Below are 24,938 nucleotides of genomic sequence, written 5' to 3'. Positions count from 1 at the left end.
AATCTAAGATTCTGTGTTGTGTCTGAGCAAGAGGGAAAGCTTTGCATAAAGGATCATGTACATCTTTACAAGACAAATAATTCCAAAGTTTGAGGAAGAACAACAGCTACAGGTGTTAAAGCAGACTTGTGATACGTAAGAGTTTCAAGAAGGGACTCCTGAAGTTGTATCTACAAATTAAGCTATAGTGTAGCAAGAACAGCCTCAAAAAACAAACTAGATGTCCCAATATAAACAGTACTGTTAAGTTCTCCAGGCATGTTATACCATTGAAGAAACCAAGGAGGTATGCCACCTCTTCCAGAATTAACTGTGAGTTTAAGGGCAAAAAAATCATTATTAAAATATTCTAGATTATGTAAAAAGAAAAACAAAATTCCAAAGACATGCAAGTAGGTAAATTGGACACCCTAAATTGCCCATAGGTGTGTGTGTGTGTGTGTGTGTGTGTGTGTGTGTGTGTGTGTGTGTGTGTGTGTGTGTGTGTGTGTGTGTGTGTGTGTGTGTGTGTGATGAAAGAAACAGAGCTAGCCACCTGGCGGTGTGTACATTGGTTCTAGATGATGGTCACTGTTCAAGTGACACCCCAACCACATGTGAAAAAATGGAAAAAGGGGTTGTGGATGGATGGATGTAAAAAAAATAAATAAGTTCATTATTAAAAATATTTTTGAATATATAAAAATTTGATAGTCGTATAAATAGCCTTTCACATTGTTAATATAGTTTAGCTTGGTGTAATCCGTTTAGTGTGCTACATGCTTCACATATGTACATGTTTTTAGCTTTAAAAAGAGATGCGATATATGGGGCATATACATTTAAATGGTAGTAAACCAGCTACAGTGTTTAGCATATCGTGTGGTACCCAGAAATTACACAGAATTTATTTTGTAATTTAGACCTCATGGGTGGCTACACATGTTGTCTCTGTATATATATGGTTGCTGTTTAGAATGTAGACATTCAGAAGTTTTGGCAATTTAGAATGTACTCAGAGGTAAATTAGTTGGTATTTGGGCTTGAAGTATGTATGTGCAAGTATTGGTAGGTTAGAGAAAGGGCTAGTTAGGGGATAGTTTTAGTGCTGTGCACATTTGTTGGTGTGTGTCTGTGTTTGAGTCTGTTTTGTATAGTAGATGTGTTACAGAAAAGGCTTTCTAAGGTAAGATGCAGGGTATGGGTTAGGGATTGGAGCAAGGTTAGGGTTAGCACACGCTAGTAAGGTGGTGCAGGGGGCTTATCCAGTTTGGATCCAATATGCAATAAAACATGGCTGGATTGAATTGTGGAAAACAGATTGATGTGAAATCTAGAGAGATGCTGTGAACCACTTGGCTAAAAACAGGTTGTCATCCTTTTAGCCGTTCTCTTGTTTTATTTCAATAAACATGTAATACCACATTGTGCTATATTTCACTTGCTTGAAACTTTTTAATGGGTTTGAACAGCATTATTAATTCAGCCGTAAACGACTGATTTTTATGGAAAAGGTATTTTTGTACTAGATCATTGGTTGCTTTGTTTTCTCCAACTCCCTTCATTATGTTTCATGTATTGACTACTTAATCCGTACAAGTTCCTGTAGCCCTTTATTCTGCATCCGATGACTTGCCAGCCTCATTTCCTATTAGTGCCTCCTCCTAGAGATATGCAGAGTCTTGTTGGATGTTGAAGACTGAGGGAAAAGTGTGGCTTTTACTGTCTATAGAACCTAATAATGTCAACTTCTTTGAAATGTAGGAGTGACCATCGTTGGATTAAGCTTTTGCATAGGTGTTCTGTCCTTGAGAGAAAAAGAGAGGTTGACAACTTCTTGCCCACCCTTTCTGATTTTCCTGTCTCTTCCTGCTTTCAGCTTAAGAAACCTTTTTTATTTTTTTACATAAGTTCTTCCTATGAGAACCAAAGTAGCTCATCACAGGCACATATACTACCGGTAAGCATCTATACATGACACCGAGTTGGCCCTCTGTAAGCTTTGTAGCAAGGATTTCAGTAAGGGTCGCAGTACTTAAAAATGTATTATTTAAAAACATTTCATTACTGAAACATTCAAAGGAAAAATAAGGTAGTTTAGTCTGTTTCACTCATAAAATACAGTTTGCACTTGGCTTTATTAGCGGTCATTAAATAAATTGATGGGACTTTTTCTTTCTTTCTTTTAGGAGGTTCTGAATCTTCACCATCTCACATCAATGCTGTATATTTCAGACAGTTCCTTCCTGTGTCTCCAAAGGTAAGTGCTATTTTTCTGCATTTGTTTTGCATAGTACTACCATATCTTTTTAATCAGTGTAATCAAATGTGCATGCCCAAAGGTATTTTTCATATCTGTGTGCAGTTATTGTCTGTATGTTCAGGTATGTAATAAAAATTTTGCCTTTAAAATTTGACACAGTGGAGAGTTTTCTACATCAGGTAAATTGCCATGTGATAGTTTCACATACACAGAGTCTGGATGGGATGAAATTAAAAATCATCATAAAGAGAAAACTATTTTCTTCTGGCTTAGTTTTAAAACTGCCCTCCTTGCCAAAGTAAATGCATGCAAGAACACTCAGAACTGATCATGGCCTTAAAAGCCTTGTTACTAGAAGGAAGAAGTGACTCGTGTGTTTTTTTTTTTCTCAGATGCCTGATGCCAGATATAATAGACCAGTGTAATATCAGTGCAGACTAGCAAGTAACACAGAACACATTATTGTCACTGTTTAGTGCAAAGAAACACTGGAAGTGTCAGCAGAAGTCGCCCCACATAGGAAGAGCAGTAACACTTGAAATAAAATAAAGCTTTTTGAAAATGCAAATGACACCTCTTCCAGTATTATCTATTTCCTGTCATGATAGGGAATTTATCGAAGGGGATTATAGGGCATCCCTCTATTCATATAATAGGCTTTGCTTCGCAGTGCATCTGTTGTAGCTGGACTACTTCAGTTTGATTCATAAGGGTTAATTTATACATTTCACAGCAGAATGGTGAGGTTTCTTAGAGGTAGGTACGTTATTTTTATAATCTTATTTGTTTCCTTACAACCCTTCAATCAATACTTTTATGTGAAGAATGGTCTTTATGTATTTGTTTTATTTATTTTATTTTTATTTATTTTACATTTGTTGACCGGGCTAGTCCAACTGGATACATGTCCATTTTCAGTGGAGGCCCGGGGAGAAAAGCTCCAAGATCATGGTTACATAAACAAATACAATGATGAAGTTAAAACAAGTAAATACACTGACAGTTAAAGGCACAATAAAGCAAGCAAGTAGTTATAAGTATGATTTAAAGAGATACAAATTTGAACAGCCGGACAAGCAGGCTATTTTGTGGACTCTTAGGTTTTTTGGGTTGGGTGGAGGCTTGGAAAGGCCTAGGTGAGGCAGGGACGTTAACTATTAGTCTGGATTGGAGCAAGGGCATAACCATTGAGACTTCAGGAGTGCTCTGAGATGTATTTTAAATTGGTGCGGAGAGGACATAAGTCTTAGGTTGTTTGGAAGGGCATTCCAGGATTTGCCAATGGAATTGGCATATAGTGCTTCACCACCGGAGTTGTTAGATTTAACGGTCTGTACTTGTAGACTTTTGGAAGACCTGAGGGACTTAAGGTTGGAGTACGGGGTGAGTATTTTATTCAGTGAGGGGGTTTTATCTGGATGGTTGATAATTTTAAAAGCTTCAATTAGTTGGTTGAGTTTGAGAATGTTAGGCAGTTCTAGCCATTCTAGTGACCTTAGATTTAGGCAGTGATGGGTGCGATAGGGCGTTCCAGTTATGAATCTGGCTATGTGATTGTAGGTAATAGAAAGTTTATTAAGCTCTCTTTTATGGAGGAAGGAGAATATCGGGGAGGCATAAAGGAGTGTGGAGAGGAGGTGGGTTCGGGCAATAGTTAGTTTGGTGTGCGGAGTTAAGAAGGTCTTTATTCTATACATTGACCCAAGTTTTTTGTTGACCGATTTAATGGTTAGATTTACATGCATATCGAATTTAAGATTATGGTCTATGGTCACCCCTAGTAGTTTGGTGTGGGAGACGGGGTAGATAATGGTACCATTGTTGGAGGACACATGGAAGGTTGGGTTGTTGGTGTTGGGGGGTTCTATAGCTTGGGCAGTGGCTGGAGTGGGGAAAAATAGAAGTAGTTTGGTTTTGGTTGGGTTGAGTAGGAGTTTAAGATCCGAGAACCATTTTTCGACTGTGGAAAAGCAGTTTTGGGTTGTGGCTTGGAGTTTGGCGAGAGAGACGTCAGAGCAGATCAGGGTGGAGTCATCTGCATATTGAATGCAGGTGGCCTTGGGAATAATAGAGTGTAGACCATTTATAAATATGGAAAAAAGAAGGGGACCGAGAATAGATCCTTGGGGGACACCAATATTGGTGGGGAGTAGGTCTGATAGGCTGTTTTGCCACTGAACCGCCTGTTTTCTGCAAGAGAGGTAGGCATTAAACCAACTTATGGTTGGCTTGCTAAGATGAAAGGTTTCCAGTAACTGGAGCAGTTGTTGGTGGTTGACCATATCGAAGGCTTTCGATAGGTCTAGAAAGAGCGCAGAGGATATTAATTTGTTATTGTGGTTGTGGTTGACTGAGTCAACAAAGGAGAGGAGAGCAGTGGTTGTGCTGTGATGGGGGCGGAAGCCATGTTGGGTGTTCGATAGGAGGTTATTTTGTGTGAGGTGGGTAATGAGTTGTTTGTGGACACAGCGCTCCATAATTTTGGCTAATGGAGACAGTATGGCTATGGGTCTATAGTTAGAAGTGTCAGTGGAGGACCCTCCTTTATGGAGGGGGATGATATAAGAGATTTTCCAAATAGAGGGAATAGAAGCTTCAGAAATGGTCCGGTTGATCAAGATTGAGACAGGGTAGGCTATGGCGTCAGATGCTATTTGTAAGTATTTGGCTGGGAGCAAATCAGCCGCTAGGGTGGTTGGTTTAAGTTTTTTCAAAAGAGTACGAATATAGTAGGTGGAGGTGGGTTGTAGGTTGAAGGCAGTTTGGGTTGGATCTTTAGTTGGGGTAGCTATCGAGGGAGAAGTGGCAAGCTTACTGTCAAGGGACTGGATGGTCTTAGTAAAAAAAGAATTAAAGGAGTTGGCTATTTCAGTTGGATCTTTATCCATGAGTTTTTCAGGGGTGGGGGTAGTAGATTTACCTGGATGTAGGAGGTGGTTGAAACCAGCCCAGAATTTTTTAGGATTATACTGATGTTTATCTTGGAGGTGACAGAAATATTGTTTTTTATCAGACATAACGGCTGCTTTGGTTGAGTTTCTAAGCTGGAGGAACTTGATGTGATCTATGGGGGTTTTTGTGGTTCTCCAATTGTTCCAGGCCTGGTCTCTGAGTCTAATTTTAGATTTAGTATCTTGTGTTAGCCAAGGTGCTATATGTTCCTTAGTTCTAGTAAGTCACTTAGGAGCATGAGAATCCAGTATCTTGAGGAAAGTGTCATTAAAGTATGATACACTTTCATCTAGAGGTAGGGTTTTTAGGATGTGCCAGTTACAAGCCTTGAGATCAGCTAGAAATTGTTCTGGGACAAGATTCTTGCTGTTCCTTACTAATCTGGTTATGGGGGGATTTGTAGTTGGACATTTGTGTTTTGTAATAAAGGTAGTAAGGTGGTCACTAAGGTCATTGGGAAGGGTCCCTGAGGTATAGTTGTTAGGATTCCTATTAGTAAGAATCCAGTCAATGATGCTCTCCTTTTGTTGGGCATTTCCAATTCTGGTGGGAGAAAGAATATTTTGGGAGAAACCATGAAGGTTAATGGGGAGAGGATTTGATTGAGCAGAGTAGAGAGACCAGTTAATATTAACATCTCCTAAAATTATAGTTTCTTGGGGATAGTTATTAGCGAGCCAACTAAGGGTTTGTTCAAGGATTTCAACATTTTTGCCTGGTGGTAGGTAGATTACTATGAGATTGATACTTTTTTGTCTGTTTAGGGATAGCTTCAGGGCAATCAGTTCCAGGTTAGGAACTTTTGGGGGTTGGAGTAGATTCATTGTGATGTTCAAGGAGTTCTTGAACATGACAGCTATTCCGCCGCCCTTTCTAGTAATTCGATCAGCCCTGAGGATGTTATACCCAGGTGGGATAATTTCCTCATCCTTAGTGCTTGGTTTGAGCCAAGTTTCTGATAAACACATGATGTCGGGGGAGTGGGTTTCGAGCATGGCATGTAAGTTGTGGACTTTATTGTTGATGCTTCTTATATTAAGATGAAGCATAAGGAGGGAGTCCGCTGGGCTTCTGGCAGCATGGAGGGGGTTAGGGCCTGGGTCACTACTAGGGCCTGGGTTAGGGTGGATATCGCCGTCTTTTGTGATGGATTTTTTCAAATAATCAAGTATTTTTTGTAATCTAATTAGTAGTTTAAGATGGTCCCTTATTGAGGATACTTTTGGGCGACAAAGAGTATGGTGAATACTTTTAGGGATCAGGTGATTAGCAGGGTAGAGAGAGGGAGGGATGAGAGTAGTGGGATTATGGGAATGCAGGGAGGTCTGACCCTTGGGGAGGTAGACTCCTGTTAGGGCTTGGGTTTCATAGGTTGTTAAGAGGTAAGGTAAAATAAGGAGTAAAAGTACAAGGGGGAGGGTGGTAAATGAGTTTCTATCCATGGTGAGGGGTGATAGAGCTAGGGGAGTTACCTTGGTCAGTTGGTATGTAGAAAGCTGGAGGTAATAGTAGGGTGGGTTAATGGAGAGAGTTTGGTATGTGAGCGGAGTAGCCTAAGTAATAGGGACAGGCAGAGAAATGGAGGGGGGAGGAGGGGACAATTGTGATTGGGTAGTGGTAAGGGGGATGGGCTTGATGACCAAATAAATGTAGAGGTAGTGGGGGCGGGTGGGAATAGGGGGCAGGGAGGGGAGCGGAGCAAGCCCGAGCGTAGCGAGGGCGAAGCGGAGCGGGGACTAGACCAGAAAGATTTCCCTGGGTCTTAAGGTAAGCAGGTTCAATGGCAGCTTACTTAATTTAATTTAGGAAGAACCTGTTTTCATTTGGAGTTATTCTGCCTAGGTCCAGCAGTAGAATGCTAGATAATTAAACAAACAGTAGGAAAAGGATAGTTCTTTACCCTGAGTCACTTATTGGAATCAGAGGTATATAGGTATTTAGAGTTGTATGTGCATTCGCACTGGTGGAGGGTCCTGTGCCACGCGGTGTGCGTCTGGCTTGGGGGCTACCTAAGGTGGAAATAATAGAAAGAGATAGTGTTGTTAGTGTTAGGTAGTTTAGTGCAGTAATAGTCTGTAAGAGACAGTTAAACAATGCAGTCGGTTGGTAAAGAACAGAAGGACAATTCAACAGGAATTACTGATCTTAAGCACTATGTTACAGCTGGTAGGACAATGCAGAAATTTAATTACCTTAGCGACGCTAAAAAATATGCCACAAGGCATGCAAATAATCAGGAAGATCATGTACTGCAAGGTAAACCCACACGCTAAACAGTATTTGCAATTATAACAAAATGTACACTTTTAATGACCTTAGCGACACTAAAAGTACGCCACAAGGCATGCAAGTAGTCAGGAAGAGCGTGTACTGCGAGGAAAACCCACACGCTAAGCAGTATTTACAATTAAAACAAAAATGTACACCAGCAATAGAGCAGCTTAGCTTGCGATACATCAAGGTTTTACTTTCTAGTTTCAAACACTCGGGTTCTACTGAGTGTCTAAGGGAAATCACAGAATATGAGCACAGTCCACAGAATAAAATCACTGAATGCAGTAAGGGTCACACTAGAATGAATTCGCTCTACGAGCATAAACACTGAAGTGAAACAATAGACAGCATAAGCCCAGACTAGCGTTTTCTCTTTTAGAAACAGTTAAACCTTCACAGTTTAAATTAGTGAATCACGTACCCTAAATAAGAAAATGGAACCGTGCAGGCGGGTAGGTCTGTCCCTGGACTTTTCCCTTGAGCAAAAGTAATGGCGGAATTCCACGAGGGTGCAATATAACCTCGCTGACGTCAGGGACTACACCAGAAAGATTTCCCTGGGTCTTAAGGTAACCAGGTTCAATGGCAGCTTACTTAATTTAATTTAGGAAGAACCTGTTTTCATTTGGAGTTATTCTGCCTAGGTCCAGCAGCAGAATGCTAGATAATTAAACAAACAGTAGGAAAAGGATAGTTCTTTACCCTGAGTCACTTATTGGAATCAGAGGTATATAGGTATTTAGAGTTGTATGTGCATTCGCACTGGTGGAGGGTCCTGTGCCACGCGGTGTGCGTCTGGCTTGGGGGCTACCCTAAATAAGAAAATGGAACCGTGCAGGCGGGTAGGTCTGTCCCTGGACTTTTCCCTTGAGCAATTTCCCTCATGCATGTTTATCTGGGTGCATTTTCATTGTTAACTTCCAAATAGTTATTTCCTACAGAGCTTCCTCTTTACTGTGTTGCAGTATATAAATTATTGGGATGAGATTCCATTAGTGATGTGAGGAGTACATTACTAGATGAATTGTGATGTGAGGAGTAAATTGCTAGATGAATTTCCATTTACTTCCAGTGTAATATGTAAATCATTGGATGAGTTTACCTTCACTTCCATGTGATGTTTAAATTGGATGAGTTTTTTTGGCATGGTATGTTAATTGTTGGATGAGTTTCTCTTTAATTGTGGCATGGTTTCTTGTGCTGTATGTACAGTGGTAATGTGTAGCGTGACTTTCCATTTAATTGTACTGAAGTATATTCTGGTGTGGCCATTCCCCTTTAATTTTTTGTCAGGGTTGTAAAGTGATACACTGTAGGATGAGTTTCCCTTAAAGTGTGGCATGGTATATAAATTGGTAAGTTGTAGGATGAGCATACCTTTAAAAGTGCTGTATCTTGTTGAGTAATAAGTAAATTGGTAAACTGTAAGTTGTTTTTTATTGTGCTGAGGCATCATGTTGTTTAGTATGTAAATCTGTAAATTGTAGGATGTGTTTCCTTTGTGGCAAGGTATCTTGTTCTGTATGTAAATTGTAGGATGGTTCCCTTTAATTGTCTTGGGGTGTCTTGTATAGTATGCAAACTATTATATGGCAAACTGCATCATGATTATGAGCTGATCACCATTTAGATCTACTGAAACTTGAAAGAAATCATGTTGCTCTGTTAGAGGATGTTTGTTTCTTGGTGATTTCATGAGTATGAGTGAGGATGTAATTCTACTCCAGGAAACAAAATAAATGTCACAGAAGATGAGGAACTCAAAGTGTCTGATATCATGTGGAATACACAGTTGTTTTCATTCTGCCAAGCAGGTGTTTTTTTACTTGTTAAGAAAAGTATAGAAGGAGGTTCATTATTCCTACAATCAGTGGTTTAAGAGAAACATATATGACCAGTTTTCTCCTCTTGAATTGTATGTTTTTTGGTACTTAATCTGCTGTGTCTTCAGTGAGTTTTCATCGGACATCTTCAAACATATCGGTGAATTCCTGATAGATAGCTAGATAGATGGGACATTGATTATATCATGCAGAGTATATCACTGGTATGAACCCCCTTTTTGGTAGAACTGTGGGCTTTTGAAAGTGGCATTGCAAGGTAAAGACAGACCTTAATGCAGCTAACTTACTCTTTTAGCAAACCACTTGTAGCCTATGAGTCCAATGGTTTACCTCCATTAAGTCGTGTGCCCATTGTCCGATGTGCATTCCATTGAAAGGACAGCAGCACTAAACTGCAACGCTGACTCACATAGGTTCGAATGGCTATAATATGAATGCACTATGCCATTCAAACACATGCACAAATGTCGAAAATGGTTTTCCATCAAACCATTTTTGACATTTGTCCTCGGAAGTCTTCCGTAATTCACTCTGTCGAGTCGCACAAACGCACGACTGCACATACCATTTCCAAACAAATGGAGGTAAATTGAGCCCAAAAGCTGTGGTGTAACCATATTCTAACAAGAGCTGTACTCAAAGTAGTAACTTTCACTTATTTCTGATTTTACCAATGACTCCTATTGAAGTAAACAACTCTCAGATGAAGAATTCATAATTTTTGACTTTGTGCTGGTCATTGTAAGCTTAACCCTTCCCTCAACACCAGCCCAGCATTCTTCTGTAAATATTCAGAAGTACTGCTAATCATTTGTTTCTTAAGAACAATTGTTGAGTTTTGCTGGAATGGAAGCAAGACCGTGCCTAAACCTGAAAGGTGAAAAGATTTGAAGGCCTGTTAAGAGAGTTGGTTGTGTCTTTGGTACACTTGCTGTACATGCTGAGTCCCTTTGCTTTGCAGATTTTATATTGGTACATGCCTCTACCAATAATTTGACTTGCATCAAGATCTTACACATCTTGCTTCATTGATTAGTTTGCAATGGATTCAAAGACACAAAGATCAGATGAACTCATGGTTTTTGACTTTTGTAGATATTCTGTAAGGCAATAGATGGATGGCCTAAAATTCCTTTCAGGCTTCCCATTTGACATCCGCTGTGAATGCAATGCATTTATACTGAATACTTCTTTGGAGTTAGAAATTTTTTCTCATTGACTGTGTAGCCCATTGAGTCTGCTGTTCCCAGGATTCAGATTTCCATATCAACATCATGGATATAAGAGTGGTCCTGTATGAAATGTTATCTTTAAAATAGTTTTTCCCCTGGCTTCTTTTGGTCTGCCAGTTAACATGTTTGTAATCTTGTATTCGACTATCATAGATAAGGTACAGGCTTCAAAATAACTGGCCTTCTGGCTTGACCCCGCATTGTCTGAGTTCATACGCACCTCTGCAAAATCAGTAATCCACATAAAACAGGCATTACTTTAAAACATCTTTGTCTAAAGGTTACAGTAACCATCACTGAAAGCTTTTTAGTCCCTTAAATTAACTACTTCCTTCTTGTTACTCACACCTTTGGTGCTAATAATATTCATCATGTTGATCACTGCTGAAATAACCTTAGCTATAGGGGTTATATCATGCCAAGGATATAACAGCCAGCCAGCTTTGAAAGCTTCAGGGCACCTTCCACTCACCCAAACTGTTTGTCATATCAAGCTGAGCTGACTAAAAGACACATTTGTGTGCGAAGCCCTCCAGAGCATTACTGCCACTGAAGGGTAAGTTCCTCTGATGCTTTCAAGGATCAAGGGTCAGCTTGTGCTCTTCCTTTGTTAGCAGATAAATTCCATTTCAGAAGAAAACTTCCATTCAATAATTTTTGTTTATTATTAACACTTTGTGTCTCAGAAAAGTTATTTTAAATCTAGGAGTTTATTTTAATGTCATAAGACTATAGTGTACTGTTAAATGAGAGCACTCTTTTTTTTCCTTTCAGTTTAAAAGTTGCTTAAAGTAACTAAAATGTTTTTTTTTTTGTGTGTGTGGAGAAATTGTGTTTAGTTTACTCTGTGGGGCTTGTAAACTGTTTGAAAGGTGCCTTTTACTGTATTTGTATGTGAAAAAAGTGACTTTTAAAGACTTAGTTTTTACTAAAATTTGCTGCTTTGTTTTCCCTGGGAAAGAGACACCATTTTTTGCTTGAACATGGAATAATCTGTCGGTCCTATGCTTGGTCCTTCTTCCAGCCACAGGAAGAAGAAAACTGAAACAGACAGCCTTTGCCATCACAGAAGGCTAACAATTTTCCTCATCCACAGGTGGGTAACTCTGCTGTGGCCATTAGTTGTACCTCAGACTACTCCTCTTTTAGCCCATATCCCTTCGGTGTAGCACTTGTAGCTACTATGGATGGTGGGTTAGCCACGTCCTCTGAAGCAGGTGGGATCCTTTCACTGCGCAAGGATGAGATGCTGTTGTCAATCCTGGGAGGAGGAACAGGGAAAGCTTCCATATTTTGTTATAATGTTGTGTCTATCCATAGAGAAGCTGCTGCTGCTGACATTAACAACACTGTTGGTCCCATTTTTCCTGTCAAAAAGAAACTGAAAACTAAGCATGCATGTACTCCTTCTCAAATGTCCTTAGGGAGGAGAGGTTTACTAGGTCTCCTTCAAGGTTTAATTCAAGCTATTAATCTCTCTTTTACAGTAGTTTCTAGCTAAAAAATTTATACCTCCTTTCTTGAACAGATTCAGGATTATGTATCTGGACACGAGGATGAAGGTACAGATACATGGTTTTCTTCTCAGATTTCTGATTCAGACTCATAAGAGAGTGTCTTTCTCTGCAACTATTTCTGGAATGTGCCAGTGTTTTCAGTGGGAAAACACTAAGATTTCTCAACCCCCGCAGAAAATACTATGAGCTGTTACAGATATAAAACCTGCACCCGTTCCTCCATTTCTGTCTGCTTTGGAGGTTATATTTGTTACTGCCTGCAATTTTCCTGACAGTCAGCCAGCTGCCCCTAAAAAGGCAAGACAAATAAGATGTGTAAGGTTCCTCAGTCTTTTAAGTTTTTACATACTTTTCTCTGATGTATACTGCGGTGGTGGTGCTGCGGTAGCGTTGTCGCCTCACAGTAAGAAGCTGTCCTGTTCAATTCTCAGTTAGAGCATCTTCTGTGTGGAGACATGCGTGAATGGGCGTACCTTCATTGAAGGTTGTGCGTCAGAGCTGGCAACTCGGCACGTAAAAATCTACTGTCAATCATTAGCGGACGGGAGTTCCGCTGTTGCGACCCCTAACCGGGAAAACCCGAAAGACGCAACAACATACTCTTCTCTGATCCACCAGCTCTAGCTTTAGTTAATCCTTCTGCTGCTGAACACTTAGTTAATTCCAGTTGTACTCTCTCTCTGATAAGGATGGGAACATTATTGGTAAGTATGGGGGAAAGGTGTTTACAGCTACAACTTCCATTTTCAGAATTTTGAATTGTCAGGCTCATATGTTAATGTCTGTTCTGACTAATTTTGAAAGTATGAACAGTGTTTTATGTACAGTTTCTTCTTTTGAGTAAAAATCTGTTTTAAATAATTTAATTTCATCTGTTGAAGTCATTACTCATTGTTTACAGAGTGTATGTATGACTGTGTTGATACTTCATCCAGGGATACGGCCACTCCTTGAGGAGTTTTGCTTGGCTGCATTCTCAGAACCTCCCAGATGATGATGGATAGGGATTTAGTTTTTGGCCTGCCTGCTGCAGAGGTGATCAAAAAGTGTCATGAAAGGTGTAAGCTTTTACAGGGAATCTCTAAGATTTTTCCAGGTTTTCTAAGGGATTCTATAACTTCTCATTTAATTTTGGTAAGAAACAAAATTACCAGTATTTTGTTGAGGCTGTGTAACAGCCGTTTAAGAAGAAATGGCAAGGGAGGTTCCAAGACAAATCCTGAAAGAGGGAAGTTAGAAAATAATGACACATATTTCAGTTTCATGATTCATATCCCTCAGAACAAACATAAAAATAGTAATGCAAAACCTGCTATTCCATCAGATGTCTAAGGTTGTAAGACCATAATTGTTTAAAAACTCTCCCCGTTGTTGGCCCTTTGTTTATGCTTGGTCCTGCTTTGTTGGTTTGAGTTTGGGAAGGATGTACACATTATAAAAACTTGTAAGAAAGCAGTACAATTTGCAAAACAGCATCACAAAAACAGATATTAAGCACAAAGTCAGCTATGCACCCTGAACATCAGACAAAAAATGTATGTATCCCTGAATCCAAAAGATAGAAAAAAAGAGTTCTGTACTTACCATAACTTGGCATCCATATTATCCTGTGTCATTATGTATCACTGTAAGGTCTTGAATCTGACATCAGATCCAAGCCTGCAACATTCAAATAGACAGATCCAAGGCCAAAGCTACTCCCTCTCCCATAATGTCCTGCTGCCCTCTAACACTCCGAGTTTGCTAACATATCCATTAAAGCTACTCCTGCAGAAAAGGGAGAAGCAAGAGTCCGGAACCCAGAACACTCCAACTTCCTCCAAAATCCAACCAGGAAAGGGGGATGATGGGAGGGAAATGTGATGAATAATGACATAGGATAACACAGATGCCAAGTTACGGTAAGTACATAACTCTTTGTCTGATGTTATCCATGTTATTCATCACCGTAGGGTCATAGTCTCCAGCTACCATTTATCCTGGGAAGCCTCAAGGAAGGACATGCTGGAGCCCTGTGGAGCCAAAGGAAGCCCTGCTCCTGAAAATCAAATTCAGCTTGTAATGAGATATAAAGGTGTGAGGATTAGACCAAGTGGCAGCAGCATAAATGTAATCAATAGAAAGTCTGGCTAAGAATGCTGAGGAAGTAACCATGGACCTCGTAGAGTGAGACCTGATTCATCATGAAATCTCAAGATGTCTAATGTCGTAGACTGTAAAGATGCAGCTAGAAATCCATCTAGTCACCTTAGAAACCAAGAGACTATGTTTGTTCGAGGAAAAAGTCGCAAAGAGCTGATCTAACTTGCAAAATGCTTTGGTGCTATGTGGATAGAAACGGAGTTGCTTGCCTACATCAAAAGTATGCAGAATGTACTCCCCTTTGTTGGAATAATTAGGAAAGAACACTAGCAACTGAATAGCTTGGTTTAAATTAAATTCAGAAGCAACCTTGAGCAAGAAAGAGGGTTTTGTCCTAAGAGATATTCTGTCCTTCTGAAAAATCATGTATGGAGGAGCAGTGGAAAGAGCTTGCAATTCAGAAACCCTCCTAGTCGAAGTTAGGGCAACCAAGAAGGCCGTATTTCATGACACGAGTTTGAGATCACATGAACTAGCAGGCTCAAAGGGACTCCTAGTCAGAAATTGCAGAACTAAGGTTAGGTCCCAAGGAGGTGAGGGATCCTCAATAGGCAGTCTTAACAGGAAAACCCCCTTCATGAAAGTTTTGCAAAGCCTGGAAGAAAACATAGACTCACTTTTCTCATAGAAATTAGAAATTGCCACCAACTGAAGCTTAATAGTAGAGAAACCTGCTCCTGCTTGAAAAAGTGAAGACAAAAACAAAAGGATATCTGAAACAGAGGCAGAGAAGGGATTCAGATTCCTGCTCTTAGCCCAGATAGAAAAAAAATTTCCACTTATTACTGTAAACCTTTCTGGTGGAAGGTTTCTGGGAGGCTAGAGTAATACGTTTTATGGTAGGTGCCAACCTGGACTGTTTCATGATCACTAGAACTGGAGAAACCATGTGGTTAGACAAAGGGTCTGAAGATTTGGAAGAGGAAGTCCCGAAGGATAAGAGATTAGATCCTAAAGAGGATCCAGTATTCAAGGAGGATACCTCAGATGAGACCTGATGAAGGGGAACAATGGTTGATGAGGCTAGAAAGGGGCAATGAGGATCAGGGATGTCCTCAAGCTTTGCGGTTTCTGCAAAACCTTGGGAATTAGCGGGACAGGAGGATAAGCATAAAGGAGACCTGGAGGCCAGTCGTGGACTAGAGCATCCCTCAATGACTCCCTCGGAGGGGGGATCAGGGCAAAGTATACGCTGCACTTGTGGTTGGTTGGTGAGGCAAAGAGGTCGAAGCATGACTGACTCCAGCAGTCACAAATCTGCTTCACTGCTGTGGGATGATTGAGGGACCACTCATGAGAACTGAGGATGGATCTGCTGAGTTTATTGCCAACATGTTGGAATCCCCAGGAATATGCATTGCAGGAAGAAAGCACCCGAAGGACATCGGCCATTTCCACACTCTCATGGCCTCACTGCACAATGGGCAAGATCATGTTCTCCTCTTTTTGTTGATGTACCAGACCACAGCGATGTTGTCCATCTGAACTGCAATCATCTCCAGAGGGAGAGAGTCCTGAAAAGCTTGCAACGTTAGTAGGACTGCTTTTATCTCTAGGATGCTTATGCGCAACTTGGTCTCTGTGGGGGCATCACATGCCATGAACCATTCTCCCCTGCAAATGCCCCAGCCCACCCGGGAAGCATCCGTGGTCACAGTGGCCTTAGGATGAGGAAGAGAAAAGGGCCTGCCTAGGAAGAGATCCTGAGATTGAAGCCACCAAAGAAGGTGTCATCTGCACACGGGCGTCAATTTTATGGACATGGGTTGAGACCGAGCAGACCATTGAAATGCTAGGGTCCACTGTGAAACCCGCATATTATACCTTGCCAGGGGAACAAGCTGAATGGTCCTGGCCATGGTTCCTAGGGTGTGAGGGATCAAATGAACCTGGGAATGTAAAAGATCTAAGATTTGCATGACCTGCTCCTAGATTAGCTGAACTCTGCATAGAGGCAATGCTGCAATCTCTGAGATGGAGTCTGCCTAGACTTCTATGAACTCCAACTGTTGCATGGAAACCAGATTTGATTTCAAAAGATTGACAGTAATCCCCAACTGATTAAAAAGGTGAACATCATATTGGCTTGCTTGTGACAGTCAATGGTTTGAAGGTTCCATGAGGAACCAATTGTTAAGGTATGAGAAGGCCTGAAATTCCTGCAGCTGCAAGTGAACCGCTACCACTGTCATACATTTGGTAAACACTCTGGGAGCTCTGGTGAGACCGAAGGGTAGGCTCTGAACTGGTAATGATTGGCTCCTAACTGGAAGCGAAGATGTCTTCTGGAACGCCTATGTATTTTGATGTGATAGGATGTGCTCCATGAAACTCCACAATGCATACTGTCATCCTTGCGTAAGAGAGGCAGAATGGACTAAGCAGTAACCATCTGGAACTTGGCCTTTTTGAATGATAGACTGAGCTTGCTGAGATCCAAAATAGGATGCAGGTCCCCCGTCTCTTTTGGTATTAAAAAGAAGTGAGAGTAAGTACCGGATCCTCTCTGTCCTGTTGGGACCTCTTGTATGGCTCTTTTTTGAAGAAGTTGTTGAACTGTCTTGAAGGCCAACTCCCTCTGACTGAATGGAATGTCAGGGAGGTATCTGCATATGGGAGGGGGTTCCGAAAAGGGAATGAAATAGCCACTGGAAACGATGTTTAACACTCGCTGATTGAAGATAAAGTTTGTCCAGGTTAGTGGGTGAAAGGAAATGTAACCTCTTACTGCCTTCAGGGTAGAACAGTTGGGCAACGCCACAGGAGCACTGATAGGGCTGTTCAAAAAAGGGTTCCCTGGAGCCCTGATTTTGCGGACTCCCCCCACCTCTATGGTGGCATTGGCCATTGAAACCTCTCCCACTGCCTGTGGAAAATGAGTCATCAGGAGCATCCTGGAAGGGAGGCAGTACCTTCCGGAACCATATCTTTCTAGTTCCATGCTGGGTCTTGGAGAAGGATCTTGATCCCAACTGCAGACAAAGTTTTCCCATCCTGCTCACTGAGGGTCAAAGTGTCCTTCACAGAAGGTCCAAAGAGGGTGGACCCATCAAAGGGGACATTGGTAAAGGATGCGTTGAAGGGTTCTGCAAGCCTGCATAGACGTAACCAAGCATGACACCTTATAGCTATGCCGGTACCTCCCACACCATTGGAAATTAACCTCACAGAGGAATTGGCGAGGGACATCAGAGTAGAAGGCTTGAGAGAGACCTTTTTTGAAGTCCTCTGCCAGCAGTAACTCTGTAAGGGAAGTAGAGAGTTTTTGACCAAGTCCCTTTGGTGGCAGGTAAAGAGTAGTAATTAACTGCCCTCAGTCCAAAGGTAGCTGAGGCATGCACGCACTTTCAGTGATGGTCTGTCATCCATGACTCCCTGTTTGGGGGATGGACTGCTGTGCCAACTCCTTTTTAGTGGGGGGATGGACTGCTGTGCCAACTCCTTTTTAGTGGCCATGGCAACCACAATGGCATAGACTGGAACTCCCTTGCTCCAGAAGGGGTGGTCCACGAGAGGGCTGAGGAATTTATCTGCTCATTTGGGAACTGGATTCACAGTGTCATGCTCCTTCCAGACCCTGCTGGCGATAAGATCTACTAAGTCGTCTGCAGAGGGGGACACCCAGGAAGTAGATGGGCCCATCCCAAAAGCCTTCAGAAACATGGATCCTCAGAAGACGGGGGTTGGGAAGACCATCCACCCTTCTCCTTCAGGACCTCAATGATGTCCCCAAATGAGATATCATCAGGCTGAGATCTGGGGGACCCATTTCCTTCATCAAGATCCCTGTCCTCACTGGAGGACTCTGAAGGGGAGTTCAAGTGCCTCCACTTGCACTTTCTCTTACGAGGTACCATTTTTGTGTGGGGATCCGGGAAGACTCGGAAGAAGCAGGGACCCCTCGAGGAGAGGAAGCCCCCTGAAGGCTCAAACAGGAGGGCTGACCCTGGACAGGATGGGAGGCTTCACCACCCAGTGTAGAGAGAGGCAAGTATGGAGCCGGAGGGGAGGGAGATGAAACTCTGGTCCTGGAAAAGGTTCCCTCTACCACCAGGAAGGCCAAGGGTCTGGAAGTGGTCCCGTCCTCAGTCTCAGAGGGCGAAGTCCCCCAGAGAAGAGGAATGAGTCCCAATACAGCACCACGACTCCTGGATGATACTGGTCTGGAGCTGTCAAAGGCCAAGGCCCCTGGAGGGAGAGACTGGTCCGAAAAAGACCAGACCCGATCCTGCCGCAGTGGAGCTGGCACTGACCACTCTGGCACAGGGCTCACTCTGGTCCAAGGGTGGAGGAACAGAGCAGGCCAGGGACCCTGACGTGGTAGAGAAAGGAGGAATACTCGGCCCTGCTGGGATCTGACAGCAGGTGACCGGGGCCTCAGGTTCCAAACCCCCATGGGGTTGGAAGAGGAGAATGGCTAACTGGAATAGGTGAAGCCACCCAGGCCCGGTGGGCTGGGGAAGCCAAAAGCCCCAGCTATATTTGGGCTTTGAGGAAGCTCCTCATCATCCTGTCTCTGTCATAAGTCAACAGACTCCTAGACTATTTGGAGGAAGAGGAGGAGTGGCTAAACTTATCCGGTGTCCCTAAAGACTTATGCCAGTGTTCCAGAGTTAGGCTCCGAGGCCTAGGAGCCAACTGGAATGCCTGCCTGGAAGTAGAGGGTGAAGCTGTCTAAACAACTATTGCTGGATCCGATGGCTGAGCAGAAGCTGCACTCAGATCTGACAGACTGGTTGGATCTGAGGCTGGCCTGACCCTGGACAGATCCGAGGGCCTCTGATCTGAAGAGGTCTTGGATCTGGAGAAGGACTCTGCAGATCTCAGATCCGAAGACCTCAGATCTGAGATGGTCCTGACTAGGGTCAGACTCAGGGATCTAGAATCTGACAGCCATGGTTTCTTAGAAGACACCGAAGGCAAGGAAGGGGTCTTCCTCCTAGGATCTGAAGAGGAAGCCTTAGAAGCAGAAATGAAGGATCGCCCGAGCCATGCCTTTCAGGAGACGTTTATTGCGAAGCTCTGCCAAGGCCCTGGGGTTGAATGCAGCACAAGTGTCACATTCAGCCTCCAGGTGGGGAGCCTCTAAACAATATAAACACTCCTCATGTGAGTTGGAATTGGGGATCTCCGACCGCACAAGGAGCACTTTTTAAAACCAAAAGGCTTTTCAGACATAATAAGGGGCAAAAACACACTGCTACAGAAAAACACTAGCTACAGGTGCCCTAACGGCTAAGAGAAGAAAGGGCACTAAAAACTCCTGACCAGCAACAAACTGACTACCTACCTAAATCTAAGAGAGGGGAGGGAACTACTACAAAAAAACTAACAAATCATCTAAAAGGAGGTTAACCCATTAAACTACGCTAAAAAAACTAACAAATCATCTAAAAGGAGGTTAACCCACTAAACTATGCTAAAAAAACTAACAAATCATCTAAAAGGAGGTTAACCCACTAAACTACGCTAAAAAAACTAACAGATCATCTAAAAGGAGGTTAACCCACTAAACTACGCTAAAAAAACTAACAAATCATCTAAAAGGAGGTTAACCCACTAAACTACGCTAAAAAAACTAACAAATCATCTAAAAGGAGGTTAACCCACTAAACTACGTTAAAAAACCTAACAAATCATCTAAAAGGAGGTTAACCCACTAAACTACGCTAAAAAACTAACAAATCATCTAAAAGGAGGTTACCCACTAAACTACGCTAAAAAAACTATCATCTAAAAGGAGGTTAACCCACTAAACTACACTAAAAAAACTAACAAATCATCTAAAAGGAGGTTAACCCACTAAACTACGCCAAGATAAAGCCAGAAGCAGAAACCAAACACTTGTCTGGATGCAAAAGTCAAGGGATCGCATCCATATTGAATAGCAGCAAACAGGATCTGGGGGTTAGAGGGCAGCAGGGCATTATGGGAGAGGGAGCTTGAGCCTTGGATGTTACTATTTGCATGTTGCCAGCTCGGAGCTGATGTCAAATCCAAGACCCTGCGGTGATGAATAATGACATGGATAACATCAGATCAAGGATGTGGTACAGTTATCATCATTTGCACAGGGTGTTGTATCTGTGGAGGGGGCAGGAGGCCTAGGCTAACAAAAAAGGTAATGAGTGTGGGTGAGTAAATAAGAAAAACAGGCAGACATTTGGATCAAGTATCAAATGGTCACTGAGACAGAATGAGCTTTAAGCCTCAAAATGACTGTCCCATGTAACTGTTATGAGTGTGTGCCTGTATGGGCACTCCAGCTGAAATTGGCGTGCGAGTGTTTGCAAGAACGCAGTCAAGCACTGCGCTAGCTATGTCAGACAGGTGTGAGCTGTGCGTGGTAGAGGTGCCAGTTCATCACTGTCAGCCTTGACCATACCTCTCAACATCTACTAGCAAGAAATATGGACAACATCACAAATAATGGGCCGCAAAGTCCCAAAAATAGGGACACTTTTTAAATATAGCTCTTACAGACTTGGAAAGTTGATAAAATAGCAGATTAGCATGAAATTTCTGAAGGATGTGAAGTCTGAAACTCAAATGACTCCTGTTATTTTCTTACTTCAGTTCTCAATGATTAGCCAGTGGTTTGCTAGAAATCCACACATATTAGGAGAAACACACCAAAAATATAAGGCAAAAGTCTGGACATTCTGTGAACATCTGGACAGTTGAGGAGTGTGGCCCTGACACCAAGAACTGGCTTTGCCAGGAATTGCACTGGCACATCCGCATCCACATTCAGAAGCACTGCTGTTACTTGAATGTGTCTAATGTCTGTTGGATGAGCTCTCCTCATGAGTACGCCCAGGACCATGACCTCCTGGCCTGCCACATCTGGGTGTGGACACCTCAACCACTGACAGAGCAGTGAAAGTAGTACCACTATGGGAATATGATCGGACACAGCTCTGTCAGCTAAAATCAGATGATGTGGCTGATTTATGCCTACGTGGATGCTGTCCCTCTCCCAGCAGGTGTTCCATCACAGAGACTGCCCGTTCAGTGTCATTCATCCAATCAATTGAATTGGTAACATAGTGGAGGCAGTCACACATCAGCCTGTGCCACATCTACAACTCTAAGCATTTCTTCAGAGGCCATATCGGAATGTGCCTTCACCTCCACAATGGCCTTTAACATATGTCAAGTGGCACGCAAAGATACAGCATCAGGTTGAGGGTGTACAGCAGGCCTCCTCCGAGCAACTCTCCTGTGTGGCATATCTCCCCCACTTTGGCTATGGCCAGAGTTGACAGGTGTTGAAGCCACAGTAACTACACCACCCTGATCACCTGTCCAATATCTCAGGGCTCACTGGAATGGGTTTGCGTAGCCCTAGTGACTATGTCCGTTGGAATTACAGGAGATGGCTGAATATCAACCTCAATGTCAGATTCAACCTCTGCACACACACCCCCCCCCCCCCGACTGTGCCTGTGTTTGGACATCATATTCATCAGAGTCTGCCGATACTCTGACATCAGTGGTAAGAGTCCTGCACTTCCACTGTCAGGATCACCTGTGATAATAAGCAACATGTACAGGAAAGAAATTAATAGCTACACTACTACAGTTCAATATATGCTAACAAACTAACACTGGTGCCACTGTCACAGACAGTGCAGCAATACACACACAGTCCTGACACACACCTCACACATAGGGATAAATGAATATTTCTGTGAAATGTTCATCAGTACTAAAATAGAAATGTTTGGCTTACCATGTGCGGATGACTCCACACTTGCTAGGGAGCATGGTCCTAGAAAAAGTTAAGCAAAATGTAAGGATACCATTATCACAATAACAGTAACACAGGAAGAAACATATTGGCGTTTATATGTCCATTAACAGTACATTTAACTGAAACTTGGATGACACATCCACCCCAAGCCCATGTGTAACGAACCAGAATGTGTTGTTAACTGTATCAATGTATAACTAGTTACCTCCCCAAAAAAATATTACGCCAATTTAAGTATTGCTTTCAGTATTTTACTACACAAGAAATATTTATGAACTTGACATAGGTAAGCCTGCCTGGAAGCTCCACCTGGGGCACACATGTCCTCCCTGAAACAGCAGCAGCGGCACCAACATCAATCACATGCTGTTGTGCACTTTCTACTGAGCTCTCTAGATTCCTGAAAGTGGACAGGAAATCTTCCTTTGGTGTTAGTGGTAGTTCTGTATTTGGCCCCCTCCATAGCCAGCTGTCCACAGCCTACTGCAGCGGCTCTCCTTCAGGCCAGTGGTATCATGTAAGTGGCCCTATGACACACCTGATCATTTGTCCTGCTGTGTTCCCTACAGTGTTCACATCGTTGACTGTCTGGTTCTGAATTTGCATTCTTCCAGACATATCCCCATTTCCTCTCTCAAGCAGAAAGGCACCATGTTGCCAAAATGCTTGGCTGGTCACAAGGGGTTTTGCTGGGATTGGGACATTTGGCTGCCATGGTCCTAGGTGACATAAAATGCAAAAGAAAGATGCTACACATAACTATCACTTAAATAAAAGTCCTGCTTATGTATAACACATATTAGTTTTTCAATGTTATCCACTGGAGAAATTAAAACCTTTAAAGTTATTCAAATATAAAAAAATGGTTTTGTGGTTGTAACATGTCAGAGTCGCATGGTAACCGAGGTCTGATGCAAAACAAACGAATAACAGCAGCAACGTAAACCTCTGTAAAAACATTTTTGCTATGCTACACAGACAAGGAATTTTGCTCCCCCATCCCCAAAACAACAGGCAAATTGCATTTTTGTGCCCAACAACGGAATAAAACATCAGTGAATCATTATTATAAGTGCTATCAAAAAACTGTCCCAAAAACGTGTACACATTTACCACAGAACATTCATTTTTATGCAATTGCAAGTCACCTGTACCTCTGGCCAGCACTCCCCTGCAGGTGTCTGTGGGCCATCCTAGTAGGCTAACAGTCCTGTGTCATTGGCAACATAGGGCATTTACATTTCACTGAAACACTAGAAGAGTGCAAAGAGAAATAGTTGTAACATTAACACTTGTGATGAAAGTATAAAATGCCCTGAAAAAAATGCTTATGCCATCAGTAAAATTCTAAGAATTTACTAATGCATGTGTGTGTATCTATCTATATCTTATCTGTGTGTATATATACATATATATATATATATATATATATATATATACATATACACACATACATATACACGCGCACACACACATTAGATATATATATATATATATATATATATATATATATAGGGTTCCCTTTAAATTAGCGAGCGCTTAAAATAGCGAATGCTGATTTATTGACCCATTAAGAGTGAAACCTTAAAATCCCGAAGACACGGAACAGCGTTTTTTCCAGGGAAAAAAAATTACTGGGCTGTTTTCAGAACTTTGCCATTTCCTCCACTGTGGTGCGCTCTCGGAGTTGGTATATTTAAGCGGGGGGGGGGTGTGGCGGGTACACCCCCCCCCCACAACAGGGGGTGTGTGCAGCAAAGCCCCCCACTTTATTTTGTGTTTTGAACTTTTTTTTTTTTTTTTTTTTGTGTAACAGCGATTTTTTTCTCTGGGAATAAATCGCTGTTTCATGTCTTCGAGATTTTCAGGTTTCGTTCGTTCGCTGATTTAATGTAGACCCTACATATATATATATATATATATATATATATATACATATATATACATATATATATATATATGTGTGTGTGTGTGTGTATGTATATGTGTGTTTATGTATGGCTCTGTCAGATTATCGAAGTTACAAAACTTCAAAATTCGTATGGCTAAGACCATATGATTGAAGTTTCAGAACTTCGAACATTAAAAAAAAAAAAAAGGCTATTTTTAGCGTTTTTTTGCAAACCCCCACACCCCTTGCTAATTGAATATACTAACTCCGAGATCGCACTACCTTGCAGAAAAGGGGAAATTACCTGTTCCGCACTGTAATGCAATCTCCAGTCAAAACATTCGAAGTTTCAAAACTTCGATCATATGGTCTCGACCATATGACTTTCATAGGTGGGTACTAGGCTATCGGCCCTAGGACCTAAGTAAGCCTAGTCAACAAGGTTCCCTGTCTTACGCCACCCAAGAAATTTCCTGTGTCCCTGTCGCGCAGAGCCACAAAAATGTGAATGTCAAACCACAGTTGGTCGATTCCTGTTTCGCAGACCTACATCATTGCAAGTGTGCACTTTCATGAATGCCATTTTGCATTCGCACATATGTCATCAGAGTTATGACTACACATCGGGGTACAGTGAGGATCGGGAAATTACCCTTTTCCCCACTGTAGTGCAATCTGTGAGTTAGAATATATTATTTGCAGGAGGTATGGTGGTGCAGGGGGCTTGCCCCCCCCCCCCGCAAAAACAGGCATTTCTGTGTTGTGCAGTATATATGTACTGCTGAGAAGTTCAACTTCCATTGGTGTTCAGAAAGGTGCAGGGGAAGGCATATGTTAAATATTGCCGATTCTTTGAATTTGGCATTATATTAAACGTAGTGACTGTGTTCATCTGCTTATTTTCGGAAATGTGATTCATGCGAATGACCGGATATTTTTTTTTTTTTTATTTAACATTTGTTTACCAGGAAAGTCAGACTTGGAACAAAGCCAGTTTTCAGCAGAGGCCCAGGGAGAAACTCTCCAAACGCATGTCTTTGTGATGTGGGAGGAAACCAGAGCACCTGGAGAAAACCGACACAGACACA

General features: G+C 42.1%; 1 protein-coding gene across 2 annotated transcripts in view; it reads left to right on the top strand.

The window, feature by feature from the left end:
• The window catches only part of METTL17 (methyltransferase like 17), a 760,923-nt gene that overhangs the window by 331,181 nt on the left and 404,804 nt on the right, over positions 1-24,938 (top strand). For both annotated transcript variants that reach the window (XM_044058500.1, XM_044058499.1), the window contains exon 8: positions 2,169-2,239. In XM_044058500.1, coding sequence (XP_043914435.1) covers positions 2,169-2,239 — 71 coding nt within the window. The remainder of the gene's footprint in view (positions 1-2,168; positions 2,240-24,938) is intronic.

Source organism: Protopterus annectens, chromosome 16.part0, assembly GCF_019279795.1.
Source record: "Protopterus annectens isolate FY-2018-M chromosome 16.part0, PAN1.0, whole genome shotgun sequence".
NCBI lineage: Eukaryota > Metazoa > Chordata > Ceratodontiformes > Protopteridae > Protopterus > Protopterus annectens.
This window is presented reverse-complemented; position numbering and strand designations above follow the sequence as displayed.